At 38.8% G+C, this 25,507-nt stretch overlaps 2 protein-coding genes across 4 annotated transcripts in view; one reads left to right on the top strand and one right to left on the bottom strand.

Annotated features, from left to right (window-relative positions):
• The window catches only part of LOC126273071 (60S ribosomal protein L35), a 158,232-nt gene that overhangs the window by 42,352 nt on the left and 90,373 nt on the right, over positions 1–25,507 (top strand). The gene's annotated exons all lie outside the window — the stretch shown is intronic.
• Positions 1–25,507, bottom strand: part of LOC126273069 (protein slowmo) — a 57,618-nt gene that overhangs the window by 22,183 nt on the left and 9,928 nt on the right. Inside the window, exons 1-3 of one of the 3 annotated variants that reach the window (XM_049976477.1) lie at positions 9,081–9,271; positions 8,433–8,642; positions 8,189–8,354 (exon numbers count right to left, since the gene is read on the bottom strand). In XM_049976477.1, the coding sequence (XP_049832434.1) occupies positions 8,189–8,354; positions 8,433–8,464 (198 nt within the window). In that variant the 5' untranslated portion in view covers positions 8,465–8,642; positions 9,081–9,271. The other 2 variants (XM_049976478.1, XM_049976475.1) reach the window with 2 other exon arrangements.

Below are 25,507 nucleotides of genomic sequence, written 5' to 3'. Positions count from 1 at the left end.
CACTGAACATTTATAAGGTTCTTGGTAAAACTGAGTTGTTCTTTCATTTGACATATTTATAACTAAGTTTAATGTAGTAATTATTATAAAGCGTTAAAACCCCGACATTCATTTATAAAAACCCTGTATTATTGACGACGCTCTTATGTGTATCTGTTGTGTTTACTGATCTTATGGAAAACGCTACGACCTTACGCACTAATCCAATATTTAAGGACTTTTAGGTAACGCTACCAAGCTATATTATACAAAGCCCTGCCTTCTACGACTTATCTCTATGTACCTTCATTACCGGAAAACCCACGTAATTGAAATCAGCTTCGCAATGACAGACCTATTCATCATTCCATCAGGTAGTTTATTTACTCCATTCTCCTTAGCTAAATGCGTTCTTCTGTCACCGATCGCAAGAGTTAAGTGATGACTGTGCTCAAGTCAGACAGAGCATTACGATTCAACCGAGACCACTGTATAGAGAGCATGTAGCAGTCACAAGGCCACTATCTTTGTCACCAATTTGTTAACGGATGATCATTTATTTATTCGGTTATTACTCCCTTGAAATAAACGGAATCAAACTGCAATTTGTGAAACATTTAAAATTTTTCTTCTCTAATTTACGTATGTGTAAATGAACTGTCCTCCAAAGTGCTGCTATCTGTGCGGGTAGTTACCTATTGAGAAAATGCACGGTTTCGACCCTGAAGCTGAGAACCCGCATACCAAGGCTACAAGACTAGTAGTTCTGTGTCAAAAATGAAGGTCATGACAGTCGAGTTACGCGGTCTAGAAAGAACAGTACGCGCTGTTCTAAAAACATTTTCACCAATACAGCTACCTGACAATATTGTAACTGCCAATTTAAGAGGTTTGCCGACGTACGTTATGATAAATCGTCTCACGTCTTGAGCGCAGTCACACTTGCGAAATAAAGGCGACTAAATTCTCTAATTATGTACATGGTACCAGTAATTGCAGTACTGGTACTCTGTAACTACTGAAATGTGTGTTGAGGTTACGGCATGTTTTATTCAGTTATAACATAGCCACCAAGACCAGGGCTTTCTAGATAGTTTCTTGCTTTAACGTGAATGTTATGTCTGCATCCACGTTTCACAAGAACTTTCCCTTTCAGCACTGGAGCTGTAAGTAAAAATACAGACACAGGCCATAAGTGAATTATGTCTAACGGTAAGGTAATATTTTTCCGACTGTCAGTAACATTCACAGGGCAACTTCGGACGGAGGAGAGCGGGAAGGGCGGAAAGACTACTTCCCGCTCCCCGCCTCGTCGTTCGTAAGCATTCTGAGCCGCTCACTGAAAGTCATTTGAAGCTCATAAAAATATTGAGATCTTTTTCAAAAATGTGACATCTTTGACACGGCATATTCTAATATCTAACTAGAATCAATGAAGATTGCCATATAGGCTCTACCTATTACGGAAAAGTCGTGAGGCAGAGCTATAAATAGTATAGCTTAGTAGCTTTAATTAAAAATCTAAACAGAAAGGTCTCGCTCTATCTTAAGTCGTGATTTTGATTGACTATTGAAAGGATGCCTAATCTGTTCCCAGATACTTCATGCACAAGCAGCTGGAGTGTGTAGAGAATATAAAATTCAACAACTCGGGAAGTAATTTATGAATTTCTAAATGAATATTATACATGAATAGGTCCAGAAATTGAAACAACCGCTACTCATTCAGAGCTGATAATTTAACTTCTATTTCGGTCAATTAAAGTGCTAGCTTCATCATGTCACCCTCTCTTGGGTACGTTGGACAATTTCTTCATTCTTCCTAATCTCTTCCTCTTCTTCCGAGATCATGTATTTGGGTTTTTGTGCACATTTGTCTTGGAACCTTATATTTTGATCTTTGGTAATTAGTTTTGCTGTTCGATGAATTGGTAATTTTCTGATATCTAGTTTTTTTTAACCCGTTGGGTTTTGTTTTGCGGTCACGGAAAAAGTCAAAGGATTGTTTGGTTAATCTGTTAAGAGTTCATTCTGAGAAATTGCATCTGAAAGTTTTTCGATTTTCTTGTAGAGTTAAATTTATGTATACTGTCTTATTATCTTTGAGTTTTGGTCCTATGACTTTCCTTTACCTCAAGTTTCTCCATTTAGACATTGAAGTTCGTGTTTAGTGTTGCTGCTCGCTTGCTATCGTTGAAATCATTCTGATTTTTTCCTCCGACTGGCTTGCTGAACTCGTGATGTCAAGTTTTAGTAGTGTAATCAGTCACTCGATTTTTGGGAAGCCCCATCAACAGCTATCAGTATCACCGTCTCAAAACTTCTATCGCCAGAAATTCAGAACAAATTCGATTCAAATGGGTATTGCATATTTAATCACCACAAGAAAAGAATTTGTGATACTTTTATTTCCCTTCATGAAACGACTGCTTAAGTGTGAGGGTGATAAATAGAAAGCACATCCAGATTACTTAACACTGGGTCTTGAAATTTTGTATATATGACTTTGTGCTATAATTTTTATTTCCCTAATAAACTGTAAACGGACCGGAACTTGCCACCTGCTTCACTGGAGGGGTCGATAGACAGATCTGCACCATCTCCCCACCTCCCACCCCTGCAACATTACAGGCGTTTTCATTCATATATTGAATGGATAACCAGTCCACTGGGATGTTATGAGTTTTTTTTATCACCTGAAATTTAGTTCTTTTGGCATCAAACTTCTCGAATCCGGCAAATTCCTATCAACAATAGCAATTTTAGACACTTTCCTCTCCTTGAAATATTCCGTGGGTGCTCATGTATGCAATTATTCAATAACGCATCTGCACAACTCGTTACACCCAGGTAAAGCACACACCTGCCAGGTATTCTTTCAATCTTTTCCCAAGTGATCATCAATCTGATTTAACTTTTTTCCAGCATAACGGCTAACAAAAGAACTCGCGACTTACAGGCTGGTTTAAGCACAAGGTTTCAACGAACACAAGCCTTAGAGTCAGCTCACCTCCTTAGTTTGAGCAGCTCATGTGGTTGAGGCAGAGGCATGTTCAATTTCGCCAGCTGACAAACTTATCTCTCTTCACACTCAAAGTTCGTTGTGGATACGAAGGTCACATTACGATTGTGTAAAAAATGTCGACGCGATAAAGGAGAGGCCTTAGAACAATCTACTTCATTACATAGGGCATTTGAACAGGTTAACCTCTATCGGCGAAGCAGTTTTTTTCTGTCCTCTGAGGGCAATGACTTACACCCCTTGTGTCTTTGCACTTACACAGGAAAAATATTCCAACTTGCCAAAAGAGGATCGAAGTTTATTTTAAACAGCACATACGCAAAGAATACCGTAAGGTGAAAGGCTAAAGTCTTCAGCAGTTTGACAACGTCCAGCACGTGCTGTAAGCATTCCTTCATTAAGCCTTGGAAGAAAGCCAAACAGCTGATGCTTTTCAGAGCCAATGTTGCGTAAGACCCACGGGAGTCTCACGCTGTACGTAATAGCTGCACGTGACCAGTGCATGGACTTTGGACCGCTGTGAGCTGTGTAAGAACTCTATTAGCTCACCCGCTTGAGCATTTACCGAGTTCCTGTCGACCACAAAATGCAATACAGCTGTGCGAACGGGTCTTCGGCGGCTGTATGTCATTTATCCGTTAATACGTTTTAAATTTCGAAAATTCAGGTATGACAAACTCTAAAGCCAGCAACATTACTGGTGAAAAGTGTGTACTGATTCGTCAGCATTCCCAACAAATGCTAACGTTCAATAATACCACAGGTACAATGTTTATTTACAGGGCACACTTTATGGCATTGGTCAGCAAAAGCCTAACATTGTTATGGCAAGTACAACAATACTTTACACCATCAGCAAAGAAGTGTTATCCAATTTTACCCATGAACGAATCCATTCCTGTCTCTTCTTTATTGCTAACTGCAAAACAAGCAAGGATGCCTAGCTGGTAGAAAGACTGATGACGCTAAGAATTACGAAAGTTTTAAATAATATTAAACTGTGAAAACTGAAACGTTACACTATTGGGTCAGTATTTGCCTCCAAGGTAGAAAAATTTTATATCTTCTTCCTACACATTACACAACGCTGCATAAGACACATGAGTCAATTGGTCCAATTCAAGTCCCTGCACTCCTGGCAGATCTAGATTATGTCATATCCCTGAGCAAAACTTACACAGATCACAATTTAGTAATCACAAGGTGTGGACAAGAGAACCAATATAGAAGTAAGCTGTGTGTGTGTGTGTGTGTGTGTGTGTGTGTGTGTGTGTGTGTGTGTGTGTGTGTGTGTAAGGGGGGAGGGGGGGGGGGTAGTGGAAGAGTGTATAAAGTGTGTAGAGCTTACAATATTGCAATAACTAGTTCCACAATAGGCAATTCAGTCGAGGAATGACCATCAACAAGAAACCAAATCACAGAAGCTGGAAAAATATAGGTTCGAGAAGGATAACTGCAAAGAAATCTCGGGTAACAAAGGAAATACATTACCTGTTCAATGAATTACAAAAAGGTTCAGGAAACGAGAATAATACAGCAATTTGTCACTTAGGAATGAAATAAACGGAAACACAGAAAAGACAGGGTCAAAAGACTGCAGAAAAATGCACAGGAATCAAAACTGAAACGTTCCTCTGAAGCACTGATTTAGCATATAGGAAAGTCAAAACGACCTTCAACCAAATTAAAAATAACTGTGTCAACATTCTGCTATAAAACATAGCAAAGAGTGCTGAAAGGTTCTGAGTGCCAAAACTTGTCTGGTGATTTAATATAAGAAATAGGTTTTGACATGGAAGACATATGGACTCCAGTATTAGTTTCACAGAGCATTAAAGGATTTGATCAAGTATGGCAGAAGAGATGGATAAAATTATACTGGCCAGGAAGAGTTTCTGTTATGGTAATAGCAAGTAATTAAATACAAATTGCATGCAGCACAATGAAGATTTTATAATATGCCAAAGCTATTAGTTACTTGATTTGTTGGCTGGTGTTATACAGGAACTAATGACAAGTTGTTAAACACCTTGAAGACTGATTATATGGAGTTTTCACTTAATGATAGTGTAAATGCACAAGATTAGAATGTAATGCTGTAAAAACTAATAACTGTACAACACCTAGCCAATTTTAAATCGTCAAAAGCTTTCTGCATGGCAGGACTAGGACAGTGCTTCCCCTCCCTTGAAATCTTGATTGTGGTAACAGACTGATCAGTAACAAACCAAGATCTAGGTTACGCGAAGGATGACATTTGGGAGTGAGCTGGCAAAGAAAACAAATGTGAATATTAAGTAAACATTGAAAGAGATTAATCTCTAGTGTTACCCAGTGGTGTCTGCATTTGAACCTTCTTCATCAAAATAAATGACATGGTAAATTCAGAGAAGCTATGATGTGTAACGGACCAATCTCTCAGTACATATTTCGGTGCAAACTATGTACATACATCACATCAACTATGAGAAATGCCACAGGGACTACTAGGTAATTTCATGACTAAATAAATGAGACACCAAGCTGCAGAAACTTTGTTACTGAACCACTAGTGGAAATGCACAAAGAACTACATACTGTGCTATTATGATGTATACAACTTGTTTTGTCCAAAAGCATGCCAAAACACACACACACACACACACACACACACACACACACACACACACACACACACACACACACACACACAGTTATTCAGTAATTTAGTATTATTTGGTTGTATAGCTTGAATTCAAGTATCAACTAGTTAATTGATTTTTTGAAGTATGCAGGCACACTACTAGGTCTACTTGTTCACATAAAATAATTATATAGAGGAGTTAGTACAAAGCTAAAAATCACTTATTCACAACGCACATTATATCCAGTTTTCAGTGTCAACATGTCACAACTATGCTGGCAGAGCAAAAGCATACTAATAATAAATCCTGTCAAATGCAAGATATTTTCCTACGTATACATCAAGCAATTAGCAGTAGCTCTCTACAACTGTCTTACCTACAACAAAATCTTTCAATAACAAATTCATGCCTGTAATTCCACATAGTTTTCAATTACTCAGTATGGGATTTTACAATAATGACAAATTGTTATCCACATTTAATTACTGGAGGTCACCTGATGGTGTTTCAAAGAGCTCTGTCAATTTTGTTGCAATATAGAAATACGTTTACACTTTAAATTTTCAACATCTTTAATGTACTGATGAAGCACAATGACTTTGCCCAAAAGTAGGAATAATACTTAAGATAAAACCACACAGCTTCATGGGATGAAAATGAAGATATTTTAATACATATTTAACACATAAGCCATTAGAAATAAATTACTTGTTAGACTGGAGAACTAATGGGCCACGAACCTACCTAAATTTTCCTTTTACACGCAACCACAGTATGCTTGTATTTTATGTACTCGCCAGAGAAGCATTATGACAGTTATGCTAGAGCATGAATGAATCATTTGAATTCAAGTTAGTCAATCTTAGAAATGTGGAATGACATGTCCACAAAAAATTGGGTTAACATTCAGACTTTCATAAATCTTGAATCACATCTGCATACTGATAACTTGTACTGAACACTGAAAAATGTAAAGTACTATAGAATTTCTTCGAAATATGAAATGGAGTAGCTATGGATAAGCAGCAGTATGTTTACAGTCTGATTTAAATTACTTTGTGACTGAATGCAGTGGCAAAGGGCAGTCTTGCCAGCATGCAGCCAGACACACAACACAAGGCACTGCATGTACAATAACATATAAAACAACCAGCATGCAGCATTCGCCAAAGAACTGAGATTGGGTAGTGGCTGGCTTTCCCATTCGTTGTCCATGAAGGAATTTTAATACAAGTATTCAAAAGAATACACTTCTGTTTACAGTCTATACTATTCCTAAATCTGGGATATCTAGAATATACAAAATGCAATACGATTAAATGCCGATTGTGTCTGACAGGTGGAAGTGTTAAACAAATGAGGAAAAAGCTGAGCTAGTAACCTCAAGACTTACTATCCTGCAGTATCATCATTTACAGATATTTCTGAATAGTTGTAGCTCATTACATGCTGCTTACACAGTAACTGAATATGAAGTTACACTAACAGTTAGTTCATTAGAAACAAACCGTTCTTTCTTGAATGTTTCCATTCGTGAATGAATCAGGAAGAAGCCTTCGTGTGTAGTACAAAAACAATAGAGTAGCTCCTCTTTGCAGTATTAGGTGAATACTATAATATAGTCTAGATGAAAACCATGTTTACTTCCATGCCGAATCTACATAGCAGCGAAGAAGCAACCACCTCAAAAACCACAATACATGTACCATAGCACAAATTTTTACCAAAGGGAACAGCCATACTTTAAACTATTAAGAAATTAAAAGTAATTTCTTTGCTCACTTATGATAATGACTGACCTTGGGATATAAAGCCTAAGTATTAATAATTCTCAACTGAAACAGAGTCCTAACTATTTCTTATAAGTTTTTGATAATTTTGATGGCTCACTCAGTCTTTAAGATCAACTCTCAGTGCAACCACATTCTGCACCAGTTATCAATGAAGTCCTTCACAAGCAATAAATTTACTTCTTGCTGCTCAATGCTGTACGTAATGCTACGTCTACAGCTATAATCTGCAGCCCACCATGAAATGGATGGGAGAGTTTACTTCCCAGTGGACAACTTCTCCCATTTAATTTTTTCATGAAATACACATCTAACCTAATCACAACTACGACCCAATTATGATTGCTGATGCATCACACCAAACGTACAATGTACATGCTGCTTCTCTTTGCGAATTTTTCAACACATGCAGCATACTTAACACATATCTTACGACTTTATTCTAAAAATCAGTATTTCAGAAAAGTGATTATGTGAGTCAATTACACGGAGGAACAAATCATTGCAAGGTTATGGGGAAGTTAGTTTCTACATATCACCATGTGGTAGCTATTACTGTTTACAAACAGCATGTTCTGGGCTGCATATACAGTATTTCTCCCAGAATTTCACTTTATTGCAACTCCGTATAACAACAGAGTCAGCGTTTGCTATCAAATATACTATCTTTGTGTAACGTGGAATGGCATAAGTTACCAACGCTATTCAGTAACACAGCTATTATTCAAAGGCAACAGATAAGCACGGAAAATCTGCTTAAAAACATTGCTTACCGATTGAGCCCACTTAGGAAACCCCCACTTGGAGCTAACCAGCCGATGTGTGTGCAGTATCCCATCAACCACTTTCCTTTCAATCACATCTGTACCAATAACGGCTGGGTTCATTGGATTTGGATATTTCCTCCATGCTGCCTGGGCTACAGTTTCCCACGGATGACTGGAATTAAAATTACCAGACTCAGTACAGAGTAACTCTTTCCACCTGTTTCCACTCCACACCAACATTTTAACTTACTTGAATGTGTGTTCCGATGTCCAGATCTTCATAGCTGACGACTGTTGATTTCTGATATTACACTCGCAATTATTAACTTAACCTTCTCACCTTCACTGCACACACACAAACACCCCGTCAGACTGATCGACGTCTACTGCCAAACGTAACCTTCGCCCTGTTCTCCCACTCTCCACTTTCGTCAATGATTGTATCAAAGATCTCGTAACACTGAAGTTCTCATTTTCAAAGATAATTTTTGAACAATATTGATTACTACTACCGCTACAAGAACCTACCGCAACAAACATTAAGGAAGCGCTTTCAAAATAGCGTAGTGAACATTATGTGTAAGAGCCCTAGCCACAAAGTTAACCAAATTAGGAAGCACGTTATCAGATACAGATATGTATCCAATTTATTATAAAAAAATTAAATGACATAGACAGGATGAGTCAGGAGGAGAGGGATATGCTTTGGGGGGTGATTCTCTACAAAAAGACACCCTTATACCGAATGGTTTCCGAGATAGAATACATTTAATGTAGATTATTATTTATTTCCTGTGTAATTCAAACATTGTCATTGTTTACATCGTACCACAATAGAATAGATAATTCGAGACTTGAGGTCTATTACAAGTAGTGGAACTATCTCAAATTGGCCTACAAAAACTACCTAAGCTGCAGCCCTTGTGTGTCACGTGAGATTTTCAAAATTATCACGCTCTCTTCGCGCAAACTATTAGTGCTAGAGAAAACTTTGTTTTAGGTAATTTGATGTAGTTTAATTTTGTACTGCGATACGTTTTCGCTGGAAGGTGCGGTTTTCTAGTTATTCAAGAAAAACTTACAAAAGTGACAGTAAATTGTTTTGTCTCAGAAACCATGAGAAATAGGGCGTATCCGTATGAAGTTTTTTGTTCACAATCACTAATACCATCATTCCTCAAAGGATGTACCATTCCTCCTGACTCACCCTGTATTTGCAAGTTGTAAAACGAACAGGTAAAAACATTTTATGTCCAATATTTTGTTAACGATATATATAGGGGAGAGTGGGGCACTCTGAACCATGGGGCACAATGAATCAGGTAGCATAATTCCAGTATAACATGGTAAATTATTTTTTTCTCCAGGTCATATGTTGTCAGTACTGCTCTGCCGACTGCCATTTGTTTTCTGCATGATCTACTTCCCATCATTAGTCTTGTACTGGTGATATGTTAGTTTTGCGACAGTTAAGTAATTTTTGGAGACATAGATAGACTCAATTTTGTTCAATCCTTTGTCACCAAGTCATTGTAACAATATCAATATTGTATTTTAATTATATAGATTTTCAAATATTAACGATGTTCATATGAAACCTCACATGAGCTTTGTTTGAAATATGTAATATGTCCATTATGTCCCAGGGTGATCCATTGTGCCCAAGTACTCTTTTTTAATTGTCCAATACAAGCACTCTTTACTTTATTTCCTTAGCAAGGGTAAAAATATATGTGTAGGTATTTAAGGCTTGTGGATGTGTCTGGTAAATCTGAGAACAACTTTGAAGACTTGGACAAATTACCAGAAACAGACGGTTTTGTTTTGACCAAATTTGAACTGGAAAACAAAACACCGGTTTACTATGTGGGGAAGATTTTGAAACCAAAGGATGATGCAGGAGAATATCAGGTATCATTTTTGAGAAAAAGTGAAAAAATGGGAGGAAGTTTTATTTTCCTCAGGTAAAGGATGAAGCTTTTGTTCCAGCTAGAAACATACTTTATATGCTCCTATGACCTGCTACTGATGGCGTGAGAAAGAGACAAAAATCATATTTAAAATCTGGAATCAGCTTCGAGTCCATTAATGTTCGGTAATTCCAAAATAATTTACATTACTGTATGCCTACAGATTTAATTATATGATTCACACGTGGAATGTATGTAAACATTATGTTTAAAGTATATTTACACTTACTTTCTATGCTAAATAGGTTCTTTCAATGAACCTGTTTGAAGTGGTTCATTGTACCCCACAAGTGGGGCACAATGAACCATTTACCAAATTTTCTACAAAGCCGTGCGGCTAAAAGGCAATTAATGACAATGTAATCATATAAGGCCGTTTGATACTTGAAGGATTAAACTGTAACATCTGTAAATCTCTACTCTGTAATAAAATTATTGGATGAGTAACACGGGGAAATATTTTTTATGGTTCAATGTGCCCCACTCTCCCCTACATATTTATTTTCCTTATTTGTGTGGCCAAATTGTCCATAAGTGCTTTATAGTTCGTGAAGATATTTTCATTCCCTCATTACAGCTGCAGGAAAATGCGGAATTTTTTTTCACCACAGACATTTCGCTTCATTGTGGCAAAGCATCATCAGTGGTATGTAGTCAAGGATATGTACAGTTTGATTTGTTTTTAAGATCGAAAAAACAACAAACTGTTAACGAGCTGTTTTATCATCTTAAAAGAAAATGAAGTTGTACCTAAATATTTTTCGTTACAGACCATTGTTGATGCTTTACCTCAGTAACAATACAATAGTATATTGAATACTTAATATTGAATATTGTCTATGTACACATAACATCATTGGCAACTGTATTTTAACTGTCATTATATGTTACTTAAATTAAGGGTGTAATTAATTTGTTATGACAGTAATTTGACAGTTCTGGAGCTACGAGTCATATCTTAATGAAGTATAAGCACTGTCATCTGTAGATCAGGTATATCATCTGCATAACAGTACTGGTAATTCATAAAAATGTGGCAGTGTAGCTGCAGAACTGTCAAATTGCTGCCATAACAAATTACTTACTGCCATAATTCAGCAAATATAGAACAACAGTTAAATTCCAGTTGACAACTGTGTTACACATACATCAATCCATCTGGACAATATATATGTAACTCGATAATGGCTATTTAGCCAAAACAGATCTGTAGCAAAATGGAAGAAATAAATATTAATATAACACAGCGGAGAGACTCTACACTCCATATAAATATGCCAGTTGCTGACTTATACTATGCTGCAGTCCCTGTGGATCATAAACTGTTAATGATTCAGAATCAAAAGAACTCACCAAAAAAGAGGGCCTAATAATCTCATAAGTTAATATATTCATTCAAACTGTAGAAACATTTCTCAACAAGAAATGATTTTAAGTATGTTCTAAAAAGTGTTACCACCTCCAATCTCTGTATAAAGAATGACATCAAAGTCGCTCACATGTCTTTGAATATAACTGAGATTATAGGAGTAGGTTTGCAGGTCACCAAGTTTAGCTCTTGTCATCAACACAAGCTTGTACATGTACAAGGAGGATAGAGTAAGCAAACACAACTATTTAAATAGGGGCTGCAGTAGGCCCTAGCTAAGTTGCATGACAAGATTCAAATAGATCTTTCCTGTACTGTAAAAATTTCATTTCACTGACTTAATTTCACCCCAGAAAACTATTCCATAAGCTACAGGGGACTGGAAGTAATCAGAATAAGTCATTCTAGCACCATCTGAGGAGCAATCCTTAGAAATAATTATCAGAGCAAAACTTGCAGAACTGATCAATGTGCATTCCTACAAGTTTCGTACATTGTACCCTTTCTGACTCATTTCTGCTCAGTACGAGACGCAGATCTTCGTTTTTATTTGCCTTCTCAAATTGTATATAGTTTGTTTCTTTCACATTACTACTCAGCCTGCAAGGAGTTGAGTATTGATCAGTTTTAGTGGACAGAGACTCCTAAAAAACACTGAAAAAGAATCTTACATGGACAGAAATTTTTAAAAAAATAGATAGAGTACCAAAATTAACAAAATCCAAAATCTAGCTTAAAAATTCATAAGATGAGATCATTATTTAAAAGCAGTGATAGGGATGTAGCTGAAAACTCCCGACCCTCATCACTCCTCTCAGCCTTCTTGCAAAGTACCTGAGAAATCAATGAAGCAGCAAGTTGTCAAAGAAAATGACCACAAACCACTGCTTACAAGGGAAACTCCCCCCCCACCCTCCCTCAGATTTTGTGGCTAGATGGCTCAGTGAATAACCCATCAAAAACTGAACACATAAAAACATGGAGACGGGAAGAAGGTGAACTGAGCTAAGAAAAAAAATTGAAATATAAACAGTGAATAGTCCAAGAACAAGAAGTACAATAAAGAGCAGTGTCAAATAGCAATGATGTCACAGGCATGTTGGAAACACCTGCCAAACAGGCTAGCCATGTTCAAAATTCCCTGATGGCAATTTACTTTTTTTTCCACAACATTATGAACAGTTCATCTGGTTATTTGAAATGTTTGTTCATTTTCTGTGGTCTCGGTAGTTGTCATCCTATACACTGGTTATAGATAAGTCATGTGGTTAGCATATGTTGCTGTCACAAGTAAATGTGAGGAATAGTGAGAACAGGTGAAACACCCATAGACGTCTCACAGAAATGAAAACAAAAAATAGATGGGTGTAAAGTATGTTACACCAAAGGAATTCAAGAGTCAGAACTTCCAAAACGGAAGAAAACTGCAAAAACATATGTTTTGACAGAGCACAGGGAAATTGTGTGGTTGTGAAACTGCTATGTTCATTCGTTGCAGCTTATGTGACAAACTACACACATAAAAAAAAAAAAAAGCTTTGCATCACCCCAGTTCTTAGAACTCCTGAAGGTAGACGTTGACTGTGATATTGTATCACAGACACAGTCCCTTTGGCTATACAGTGATGTCACTAAACCTGCCCAAAGATGTAAACAGCCATGCAGGAGCAGCACCTATTAGATGGAGGGGGTCTGACAGCCCATCAGTTTGTCATTCCACCAGGAAGGAAGTACACGACTCATGCTGTCTGTAGTTTAACCATGCCTAGACGGTCAACACCACAGTTCGATCATGTCCACATTGTTACTTTGTGCCAGGAAGGGATCTCCACAAGGGAAGTGTCCAGGTGTTTTGGAGTGAAGCAAAGCAATGTTGTTCGCACACGGAGGATATACAGAGAGACAGGAACTGTTGGAGACATGCCTCGCTCAGGCCATCCAAGGGCTACTACTACAGTGTATGACTGCTACCTACGGATTATGGCTCAGATGAACACTGACAGCAACACCACCATGTTGGATAATGCTTTTTGTGCAGCCACTAGACGTCGTGTTATGACTCAAACTGTGTGCAGTAGGCTGCATGCTGCACAGCTTCGTTCCTGACATCCATGGCGAGGTCCAGCTTTGCAACCACAACACCCTACAGCACAGTACAGATGACCCCAACAACGTACCAAATGGACCACTCTGGATCTTCACGAATGAGTGTCGCAAATGCCTTCAATCAGGCAATCGTCAGAGACATGTTTGGAGGCAACCCTGTCAGGCTGAACACCTTAGACACACTGTTCAGCAAGTGCAACAAGGTGGAGGTTCCCTGCTGTTTTGGGGTGGCATTATGTGGGGCCAACATATGTCGCTGATGGTCATGGGAGGTGCTGTAATGGCTGTACAATACGTGAATGCCACCATCTGACCGGTAGTGCAACTAAATCGGCAGCATATTGGTGAGATGTTCGTCTTCATGGATGACAATTTGTGCCCCCATCATGCACATCTTGTGTATGACTTCCTTCAGGATAATGACATCACTCAACTAGAGTGGCCAGCATATTTTCCAGACATGAACCCCATTGAACATGCCTGGGATAGATTGTAAAAGGCTGTTTATGGATGACATGGCCCACCAACCACTCTGAGGGATCTACGCTGAAGTGTCATTGAGGAGTGGGACAATCTGGACCAACAGTGCCTTGATAAACTTGTGGATTGTATGCTATGATGAATACAAGAGTGCATCAATGCAAGAGGATGTGCTACTGGATATTAGAGGCACCTGTGTGTATAGCAATCTGGACCACCACCTCTGAAGGTCTCGCTGTATGGTGGTGTGGTGGTACAACATGCAGTGTGTGGTTTACATGAGCAATAAAAAGGGCGGAAATGATGTTTATGTTGATCTCTATTCCAATTTTATTTACAGGTTCCAGAACTCTTGGAACTGAGGTGATGCAAAACTTTTTGGTGTGTCTATTATGTTTTCAACATTTTATTGACAGGGAACACATTCACATTCATAGCCCTGCGCCTGCTATACGGACGTTTGAGTCACAGCTTCCATACAAGATAAGTAATTTTAGTAGTAATAAACTGTTTCTAACACATTAAACTAATTTATTACGTTAATTATAGTACTCTTCAAGCGTACCATTAAAAGTTTTTGTCTTACTCGCGTATTTTCACAGGTATCACGCAAAGTTCGTTTTGTTTACATATCACAGCCAGGCCGAACTTTTGAGCTTTCAGATTAAACTTCATACCGCAATTTTAAGTGCATTTACTGATAGTTTAGTGTGCTAAATACTTTTTCTGCCCCTTTATATCTGTAGAGTATCGTCATCTCTTAAGTAATTTCCAGTAATAAACTTCTGAACCATTGTTTACATTGTCGCGTGTAGGCCTAATTTTTCGTACACGTATTTTCATTGTTTTCCGGTAACTTAATTGTCTCTCTGTCACTAAAATCGATTTGTACCATGAATGTAAAGTGCCTGACGTGCCGTAGTATCGTTAGCTCCGGGGTCTGGTGTGATGGATGTAGTAACTTTTTTCATTGGGGCGATTGTAGTGGGGTGGGAATTGGGAAAATGAGCGAGACTCATCAGTGGTTCTGTAGGCTATGCAGTAGAGATATAAACATTGTGGAACAGGAGTGGAAAATTGCTGCCATTCAGGCTAAGTTGGATGAGGCTAGGCGAGAACTGGGCAGGTTAAGGGGGGAGAAGGGTAAACAGGAGTGGGAAGTGGCAACAGGCAAAGAAATTCTTCTGACAGCTTTGTTATTAATGTATAAAATAGGTTTGACCTGTTGCCTCAGTCAGAAACTGACGAGCCTCTTACAGAAGTAGATTTAGACAGGGCTCAACAAGCTTTCAGCAGCAAATTGAATAAGAAGGTAGGGAAGTCTGCAAAGAGAAAGAAAGTCTTGTTGCTAGGTAGTTTGCATGCTAGGGGTGTGGGCCAACTTCTGCAGGATGAATTAGGGTCAGAATACCAGGTCACTAGTTTTTTTCAAACCTAGTGCTGAACTAGGGCAGGTTACAGAGGATTTAGGTTCACTATGTAGAGGCTTTACTAGGGAAAATACCGTAGTTATCGTGGGTGGGCCAGGCAACAGTATAGACAGAGATCCGGGGTACAGCATAGAGTGTGACCTGGCAAATATTGCATCACCATCAAGTCATACCAGTGTTAGGTTTGTGTCGGTTCTGGAGCGCCATGACTGGCCTCATTTGAGCTCTTCTGTCAGGAGAGTTAATTTGAAGTTGGAACGGCTACTTGGATCTGATGCAGGGTCACACATTGGTGTGGTTCCTGTTGATTCACTCTGTAGGTGGGACTATACTAGACATGGCCTACACCTCAACAAGAAGGGGAAGGGTAAACTGGCTGGGCTGATAGCAGGAAATTTAAAGGGGGGAGGAACTACATCTCATGGTGGTAACTCTTTTTTAGTGTAAGATCAGTGTCCAGTGGGAAACTCAGCCAGGCAAATACTAAAGATGTTAAAAAAGTTCAAGATACTCACAAAAGTAAAATGAAAAATAATGTTAGCATATCTCATCAAAATATTGGGGGATTGAAGAATAAAATTGATGAGCTTCTGCTTTGTTTAGAAGATATAGACACTGAGAATGTAATAGATGTACTGTGCCTGTCTGAGCATCACATTGTCACTGATATGCAAAAGGTTAGCATCAATGGATACAAATTAGCTGCACATGTAAGTAGAGATAATATGATGAGAGGAGGAGTTGCCATATATATCAAAAGCTTCCACAGTGCAAAAAATTTAGAAACTAAAAATTTTTGTGTAGAGCAACATATGGAAGTATGTGCCACTGAACTAAAGCTAAATGATGGCACTTTCATAATTGTAACAGTGTATAGGTCCCCCTCAGGGAATTTCCAGCTATTTCTAGAAAACTTGGATGCTTTGTTGTGCTGTCTGTCAGACAGGGGAAAGCAAATTGTCATTTGTGGGGATATCAATGTTGATTCTCTGAAAGAGTGTAATAGGAAGAATGACCTCGTAGTATTACTCAGTTCTTTCAATTTGTGCTCCGTCATTGATTTTCCTACTCGGATAACAAAGAACAGCAGGACATTGATAGATAACTTTTTTATAGACCAAGATAAGTTTAAGGACATAAATGCTTATCCTGCTGAGAATGGTCTTTCAGATCATGGCACAAAGCTAGTTACAGTATATGACATAGCTCCATGCAGTATATCAAATCAGAATTTCAAAGCAGTGCATTCCATTAACAATATAAGTACTGCAAACTTTAGGGAAAGCCTAAACCAGCTAGACTGAGATGAAGTGTATATGGAACCCGATGCAAACTTGTAATATAACTTATTTCACGATACATTTTTAAGGGTATTTGAAAATTGTTTTCCCAAGAAAATAGTTAAACATAATTCTAAGAAAACATATAAAAACTTTGGCTAACTAACGGAATAAGAATATCTTGCAACCGCAAAAGAGAAATGTATCTAACAGCAAGAGGGAGTACTGACCCCGAAATTGTTCAATATTATAAAAACTATTGTGCGGTACTAAGATAAGTCATTAAAAAGTCCAGAAGCATGTGTAACATGTCTGAGATCAGTAACTCTGATAATAAAATTAAAGCAATTTGGAATATTATTGAAAGGGAAACAGGGCAACCAAGAGCACAGGAAGACTTTAGTGCCATAAAACTGAATGACAAGTGTACTAACAAACAGTCAGAAATTGGAAATATTTTCAATAATCATTTTTTAAATGTTGTGGAGAAAATAGGATCTAGATCTTCACTAGAAGAGACAAGGCTTCTAATAGAAGTGGCCATACCTGTGCAGTTTGAAACAACTGTATTTCCAACAACCTCTCCCTCTGAAATCAGTAAAATAATAAACTCACTGAAAAGTAAAAGCTCTTACGGAATTGATGGCATTTCCAGCAAGATACTTAAAGCTTGTTCCCCACAGATAAGTAGGATTCTCAGCCACGTATGTAATAGCTCTTTCGAGCAGGGTGTTTTCCCCGATAGACTGAAATATGCCATTGTAAAACCATTGCATAAAAATGGGGATATGCCGGATGTCAACAACTATCGCCCAATCTCTCTTCTGACAGCTCTATCAAAAAAATTTTGAGAAAGTAATGTAGTCAAGAGTAGCCTCCGATATTTGTAAACATAAAGTACTAACAAAATGTCAATTTGGTTTTCAGAAAGGCTTTTCAACAGAAAAAGCTATATACGCTTTCATTGATCAAATATTAAATGCTCTGAATAACCGGACATCACTCACTGGTATTTTTTGTTATCTCTCAAAAGCCTTTGATTGTGTAAATCATGGAATTCTTTTAGATAAGCTAAATCATTATGGTTTGAGGGGGGCAGTGCACAAATGGTTTAATTCATACTTAACTGGAAGAATGCAGAAAGTTGAAATAAGTGGTTCATGTAATGTTAAAACGACAGCAGATTCCTCAAACTGGGGGGCTATCAAGTACGGGGTCCCACAGGGTTTGGTCTTAGGTCCTTTACTGTTCTTGATACACATTAATGACTTACCATTACATATTGATGAAGATGCAAAGTTATTTCTGTTTGCTGATGATACAAGTATAGTAATAACATCCAAAAACCAAGAACTAAGTGATGTAATTGTAAATGACGTTTTTCACAAAATTATTAAGTGGTTCTCAGCAAACGGACTCTCTTTAGATTTTGATAAAACACAGTATATACAGTTCCATACAGTAAATGGCACAACTCCAGCAATAATTATAGACTTTGAACAGAATTCTGTAGCTAAAGTAGAATTTTCAAAATTTTTAGGTGTGTCCATTGCTGAGAGGTTAAACTGGAAGCAACAGATTCATGGTCTGCTGAAACATCTGAGTTCAGCTACGTATGCTATTAGGGTTATTGCAAATTTTGGTGATAAGAATCTCAGAAAATTAGCTTACTATGCCTACTTTCATTCACTGCTTTCGTATGGCATCATATTCTGGGGTAATTCATCGTTGAGTAGAAAAGTATTCATTGCTCAAAAACGTGTAATCAGAATAATTGCTGGAACCCAGCCACAGTCATCCTGCAGACATCTATTTAAGGATCTAGGGATCCTCACAGTAACCTCACAGTATATATATTCACTTATGAAATTTGTTGTTAATAATCCAACCCAGTTCAAAAGTAATAGCAGTGTGCATAGCTATAACACCAGGAGAAAGGATGATCTTCACTATGCAGGGTTAAATCTGACTTTGGCACAGAAAGGGGTAAATTATGCTGCCACAAAAGTCTTAAACATTAGTGTCATGCAATATTTTGTGTAATGTAATATCGTGTACAGACATCTTTCATTAACCTGACACGTTCCACATCATTACGAAGTGTTGTATTCATGATCTATGGAACAAGAATTAATCTAATCTAATGTAATCTATGAACACCTAAATCAGACAAAGTGGCATATCTCACTCACTTACTAGATGTACAAAAACAGGTGTGCCAGTAAGAGGTACCTACCATATGACACACATACTGTCACTAATGCTGTGTATGACATACCAGATGTTTTTTCCAATGGAGGATTTGGTTGGCTTGTCACCGTGTCATCAAACATTTGCGGTTCCCATTCAAAAACCGCTTCCTTTCAGCTGCTGATAGAGTAGTTGAGCAGACTCAACTGTCATTATAGGTCCTTTCCTCACACCTCACTGTTTCAAATGGACATTACACTACTACACAGACACAAATTTGAATACAATGAACAGCAAAAAAATAACAATAATAATAAATAGCATGAGGGAGGATTGAATCAGAGTCACCTACATAGCAGTCTAACATCGTGATCGCTTGGCCATGATGACACTCCTCTTTCAGGTTGCTCCATATTGCTCTTCTTGTTCTTTGACAGTTAATTGTTTCTATTTTGCTTTTTTTCCCTTTTGCACCAATTCAGTACATCTTCTTCTTGTTTCCATGCTTGATTTGTGTTCAGTTTTTGATGGGCTGTCAAATGAGCTGTCTTATCAATAAATTTGAGGAAGGTGTAATGGGAAGTTTCCCTTGATAGTAATTAACATGGATTTCAAACTGGGTACAAGAAAGAAGCTTTTGAGTTTGCTGCAGCAACAAAATACAGTTAACAGCTGTCCAGCATGAGCTTTTATTAGCTAAGTACTGGTAACTAATAGTTTTTTCTTTAATCACTTAACAGAATCAGAAAATCATGATTGTGGTTCGTAGAATCTATTTTAACAATACTGGAAGGTTACTGGTAATGACTGTAATTAATATGCAAAGTATAATAAAAACAAAGCTGTGTCTCTTATCAGAGCTCTGCTAGAACAGTAGTTGTATCATGGCATGCCTCCAAGAAACATACAAGGACCAGGAGTTAGACAGACCAAAAATATATGGTATGAAACTGATGACTGATTTACTGTGTTGTATTTAAAATTGGCACAAGGAAGATAATACTGAAATAATCACAGCTGAACTGCTGTCTATGTTGTTCTTGTACATAAACAATTTGCATCCCATATACCATATATCTACTCTTGTAAGAATATATTCAGCAAATTCTCATCTAACATAAAGCAAGAAATGGGGGAAAAAAGAAGAAGAGAGAGAGAGAGAGAGACTCATTAGCCACTCCTTTACAAATTATTGACAACATAGCAAGTAGCAAAGTGCAATGTTCCTTGTAAAGCTGTGTGGTAATTAGTAATATACTGTAGATATAACTCTGAATCTACAGATGTAGATAACCATTTTATTTGAAAGACATCAATGTAATTAAGAAAATTTAAAGCTACCATGACAGATAAACAGAAAATAGAAAATACTGCAAGGGAAAAAAGTTATGTCTGCTGGACAAAACATAACTCTGTTTTTTTTTATAGAAAAGTATTCACATTGTTTGTATCATTAAGTCTCCCTCAGATATAAAATGCATCATCTGAAGAGGAGACATATGCTAACTTTTTAAAGATAGAAAACATTGTACCATTGTTAAAAAAAGTAGATTCAGAAAATAATAGGACAATAACAAGTTTATGTGCATTCTCCAAGGTATTTGAATATGCTGTTGTAGGTCGACTTTAGAACTTCCTAAACGTGAACAATATTATTCCATTCTCTCAATTTGGATTTTGAAAAAACAAATCCACTGTCAAAAAACTGTGAGTTTCTTGACAAATAATCAAGTCTAGTAGATTACAAGCAGCCAGTAGGAGGCATATTTGTGGATCAATCAGAAGTATTCAGTATGGCAAACCAAACCTTGTTTTTTTAAAAAACTTGAACAATATGGAGTTCAAGGTTCTGCCCACCACTGGTACAGGAATAAACTGAATCAGAGGTGGCTCATTCTCAGGGGCCCAGCCTCACCATAAATTTTTTGATATAATTTTATTCCATTTATTTTTCAGTATTGTATCAAACAATTTGTGTATGACATGATTTTTGTGTAGTATGTTACTCTGAGCTGCCAGAAGGTGGACATGCCCTGCTATGACCAATCTTTCATCCCTCCCCTGAGCATTTGCTTCCACAGTCAACAACATCCTTTCATCACCCAACACTGAGGGCTCAGCGTCAGATGGCCCGTACCCTCTCCGCTCCGCTGGCTCCTAAAAGTGCAGACAAAGTGACATGACCAAGCTGTTTTGCTGTCTCCACCTTGCCCCTCAGCACAGCATAGCTTAGGGCCAGCTCTGGCAAGCCCACTGGATGAACCAGCTCATGCATATCCTCATTTCTCTGCACCCCATCAAACCCTGCTGTCTATCTCCCTTCCTTGCCCTCCTGTCCACTTGTCTACACAATGTTTGGGTCCCACTGGCCATATTGAGGTGATTCTGCGCCCCTGGCAGAATTGCTGAAGCTGCTCTCCTCCACAAAACTGCCTTTCTACAAAGGAAATTTACCAATTTGAAAGGTAAGTTAAATAAAAATCAAGTGTTATTGAAAAGAAATTATTTAAATGGGCTATATATGTGAAAAATATTTGCCCACACAAAATTAAATGTATCATTATCACAAAAAATTAACTGTATCATTATTGTAAATAAATCACTAATGTACAAATTTACTAAAAGACCTAAATGTCTTATTATTTGTTCCAGTTACTGTACATTAATTTAATCATGATATATGATAAAGTACAGATTTCATTTGCTTGTGTTTAATTATTAACAGTATATGAGTCATTACTGAGAAAATAAAATAAACAGGGCTGTAATTGAGTGTTAAGAACACATTCCTTCCCAAAAATTGTGCTCTTATTATAATTTTACTTTCCATTTCCTTGCGTTGAGTGCAGCACACTCATTGACGATGTCACTGAAGCCAAATTTAGCTACTGTGTTGTTTTCTGTCAACAAGATAGCTGAATTTGATAGTCTGCTTCACCTGTGCATGACCATAATTAGTTCTTTATCACCTTTACTTTGCTGAAACTGTATTGAAATTCTTATAAATATCCTCAAAGCTATTTCAATATCTGGATAATCATCTCATAACCCATATTTTGAAGAAACAAAAATTCAAAATATCCAGATGGGAATCAGTATCAGTGCTCATCATCAGCTCTTTCTACTGGAATTGGAGAACAATCAAACAATGGAAATTCCAAGATGGAGTGTAACAATATTATGAGAAGAAAAGTTCCTACTCACCAGGTAGCAGAGATGCTGAGTCGCAAATAGGCACAACAAAAAGATTCTCACAGTTATAGCATTTGGCAGCAGTAGACACACATACGTACACAGTCACACACTCACGCACAGGCAACTCGCACACATGACGGCAGTCTCAGGCAACTGAAACTACACTGCAAGCAGCAGCACCAGTGCCTGGTGGGAGTGGTGACTGGGTGGCGATAAGGAGGATGCTGGGGCGGCAAGGGGGAGGTATGTGTGGTTGGGGTGGTGGACAGTGAAGTGCTGCAGGTTAGAATGGGGCAGAGGAGAGGTAGGGACAGTTGGGGGGAGGGGGGGGGGGGGGGGGAGCAAGAATAACCGCAAAAGGAGAGAAATAAAAAGACTGAGTGTGGTGTAGTGTGAGTGCTGGAAGGGAACAGGCTGGATGGGTGAGGACAATGACTAATGAAAGTTGAGGCCAGGAGGGTTCTGGGAATGTAGGATGTATTGAAGGGAAGTTCCCACATGTGCAATTCCAAAAAGCTGGTGCCAATGGGAACCACCCATATGGCATAGGCTGTAAAGTAATTGTTGAAATGAAGGATATCATGTTTGGCAGCGTGTTCAGCTACAAAGTGGTCCACTTGCTTCTTGGCCACAGTTTTTGGTGGCCATTCATGCGAATAGACAGCTTGTTAGTTGTCATGCCCACATAGAGTGCAGCACAGTGGTTGCAGCTTAGCTTGTAGACCATGTGACTTGGTTCACAGGTAGCCCTGCCTTTGATGGGATAGTTGATGTAGTGACCGGACTGGAGTAGTGGAGTAGGTGCTGGTGGGAGGATGCATGGAACAGGTCTTGCATCTAGGAGCATGAGCCATGAGGTAAGGGATTGGGAGCAGGGTTATGTAAGGATGGATGAGTATATTGTGTAGGTTCAGTGGACAGCAGAATACCACTGTGAGAGCGGTGGGAAAGATAGTGGAGAGGACATTTCCCATTTCAGTGCATGACAAGAGGTAACTGAAACCCTGGTGGAGTATGTAATTCAGCTGCTCCAGTCCTGATGTGATTCTGAGTTACAAGGGAAATGCTTCTCTCTGGCCGAACAGTGGGACTTTGGGAGGTGGCAGGAGACTGGAAAGATAAGGCATGGGAGATTTGTTTTTGTTCAAGGTTGGGAGGATAATTACAGTCACTGAAGGCTTCAGTGAGACCATCGATAGATTTTGAGAGGGACTGCTTGTCATTGCAGATGCAATGGCTACTGGTGGCTAGGCTGTATGGAATGGACTTCTTGGTATGGAACAGATGGCAGCTTTCGAAGTGGAGGTATTGCTGGTGGTTAGTAGGTTTGATATGGACGGAGGTACTGATGTATCCATTTTGAGGTGGAGGTCAACATTGATGAAGGTGGCTTGTCGGGTTGAGTAGGACCAGGTGAAGCAATTGGGGGAAAAGTTGTTGAGGTTCTGGAGGGATGTGGATAGGATGTCCTCAACTTCAATCCAGATAGCAAAGATGTCATCATTGAATCTGAAGCAGGTGAGGGGTTTAGGAATCTGGGATTTTAGGAAGGATTGCTCTAGATGGCCCATGAATAGCTTGGCATTGGATGGTGCCATGCAGGGGCCCATATCCATACCCTGGATTTGTTTATAGGTAATGCCTTTAAATGAGAAGTAATTGTGGGTGAGGATATAGTTGGTCATAGCAACTAGGAAGAAGTTTTCTGGTTTGGAATCTGTTGTATGTTGGTAAAATCAGTGTTCAATAGTGGTAAGGCCATGGGTATAAGGAATGTTAGTGTAAAGGGAGGTGGCATCAACAGTGATGAGCAGGGCACCGTGTGGTAAAGAGAAAGAGGAAATGGGGGGAGAGCTAGTGGAGGAAATGGTTGGTGTCTTTTATATAGGAGATAAGGTTCTGGGTAATATGTTGAAGGTGTTAGTCTATGAGAGCAGAGATTCTCTCAGTGGGGGCACAGTAACTGGCCATAATGGGGCGTCCTGAGTTTATGGACTTTACGATGCATGTAGAAGGTAGGAGTGTGGGGAGTGGAACGGGTGAGTAAAAAGATGGACTCCAGGGAGAGGTTCTGGTATGGGCCTAAGGATTAGATTAGTGACTGGAGATCCTGCTGGATTACTGGAATGGAGTCACTGTGGCAAGGTGTGTAGGTTGAAGTATCTGACAGCTGGTGGAGTCCTTCCACCAGGTAATCCTTGCAGTTCAAAAGAACAGTGGTGGATACTTTGTCCGTAGGTAGGGTTATAAGGTTGGGATCAGTTTTAAGATGGTGGACTGCGGTTCTTTCTGCGAATATAAGGTTACTTTGCATGTTGAGGGATTTGGGGAATGGTGGTTAAGAAGTTCTGGAAAGTTAACAGGGGGTGATGAGGGGGCAGTGGGGGTAGATCACGGTTGGATGGATGAGTGAACTGAGTTAGGCAAGGTTCAATATTGGTCTTTGGTCGAGTCTGATTGGTAGGGTTGGTGGCAGAAAAGTGTTTCCACTGTAGGGACCAGGGGAAGGAGAGAAGGTCTTTAAAAATTCTGGCATGATTGAATTTGGTAGTGTGGAAAAAGGTGAGGCCTTTTGAAAGAATTGATATTTCTGTGGGGCTAAGGCTTCTGGAGGAAAGGTTCATGACTGTGTTGTGGGTCTGTTAAGGTTCTGGATTCTGTGTGATGATGGGAGCGAGGTTTTGGGGAGTGGGGTTAGTGTAGTAGGTCTGCGAGACAGGGTTTGTCAGCTATGAGGGACGTGAGGGAGGTTTGGAGGTTGTTGTAGCTGTGGTGGACAGTGGCACCCCAAGGTGGGAGCAGGAAGTGAGCAGAATGGAGAGCTTTTTGAGGTGGTGTCATGCATGTTGCTCAAGTTCCTGCAGCGCATGAGTTTTAATGTTTGTTATGGGTTCCAGTAATTTGGGATTGCATAGCAGGAGAATCCTGTGGATGGAGAGAAGGTACTGCAAGGAGGTTTGGGCTTGGTTGATATGGTTTTGAAGAACTATGTTGGTGAGGGCTAAGGATTGGCGGAATTTGAGCAGGTGGAGGTCATTGTAGAAGGAGGGGTGGCAGCCAGAGATGGATAATTTGATCATAAGGCTACTAGAGGGGACTCTATGAACCAAGCAACAATGTGGAACTGGGATCTGGTTAGGGATAAGGAGACTTGTCTATATTGACACAGATGAAAGGAGCAAGGATCCACAGTGGTGGAAAAATGTGAAAAATTACATAAATAATGTAGACTAACCTCTGAAGAATATTGTAAAAATACACCCAGATACATGTAAAAATTCACGAAAAGGATGAAATGGATGCAA

This window comes from Schistocerca gregaria, chromosome 5 (assembly GCF_023897955.1).
Source record: "Schistocerca gregaria isolate iqSchGreg1 chromosome 5, iqSchGreg1.2, whole genome shotgun sequence".
Taxonomy (NCBI): Eukaryota; Metazoa; Arthropoda; class Insecta; order Orthoptera; family Acrididae; genus Schistocerca; species Schistocerca gregaria.
This window is presented reverse-complemented; position numbering and strand designations above follow the sequence as displayed.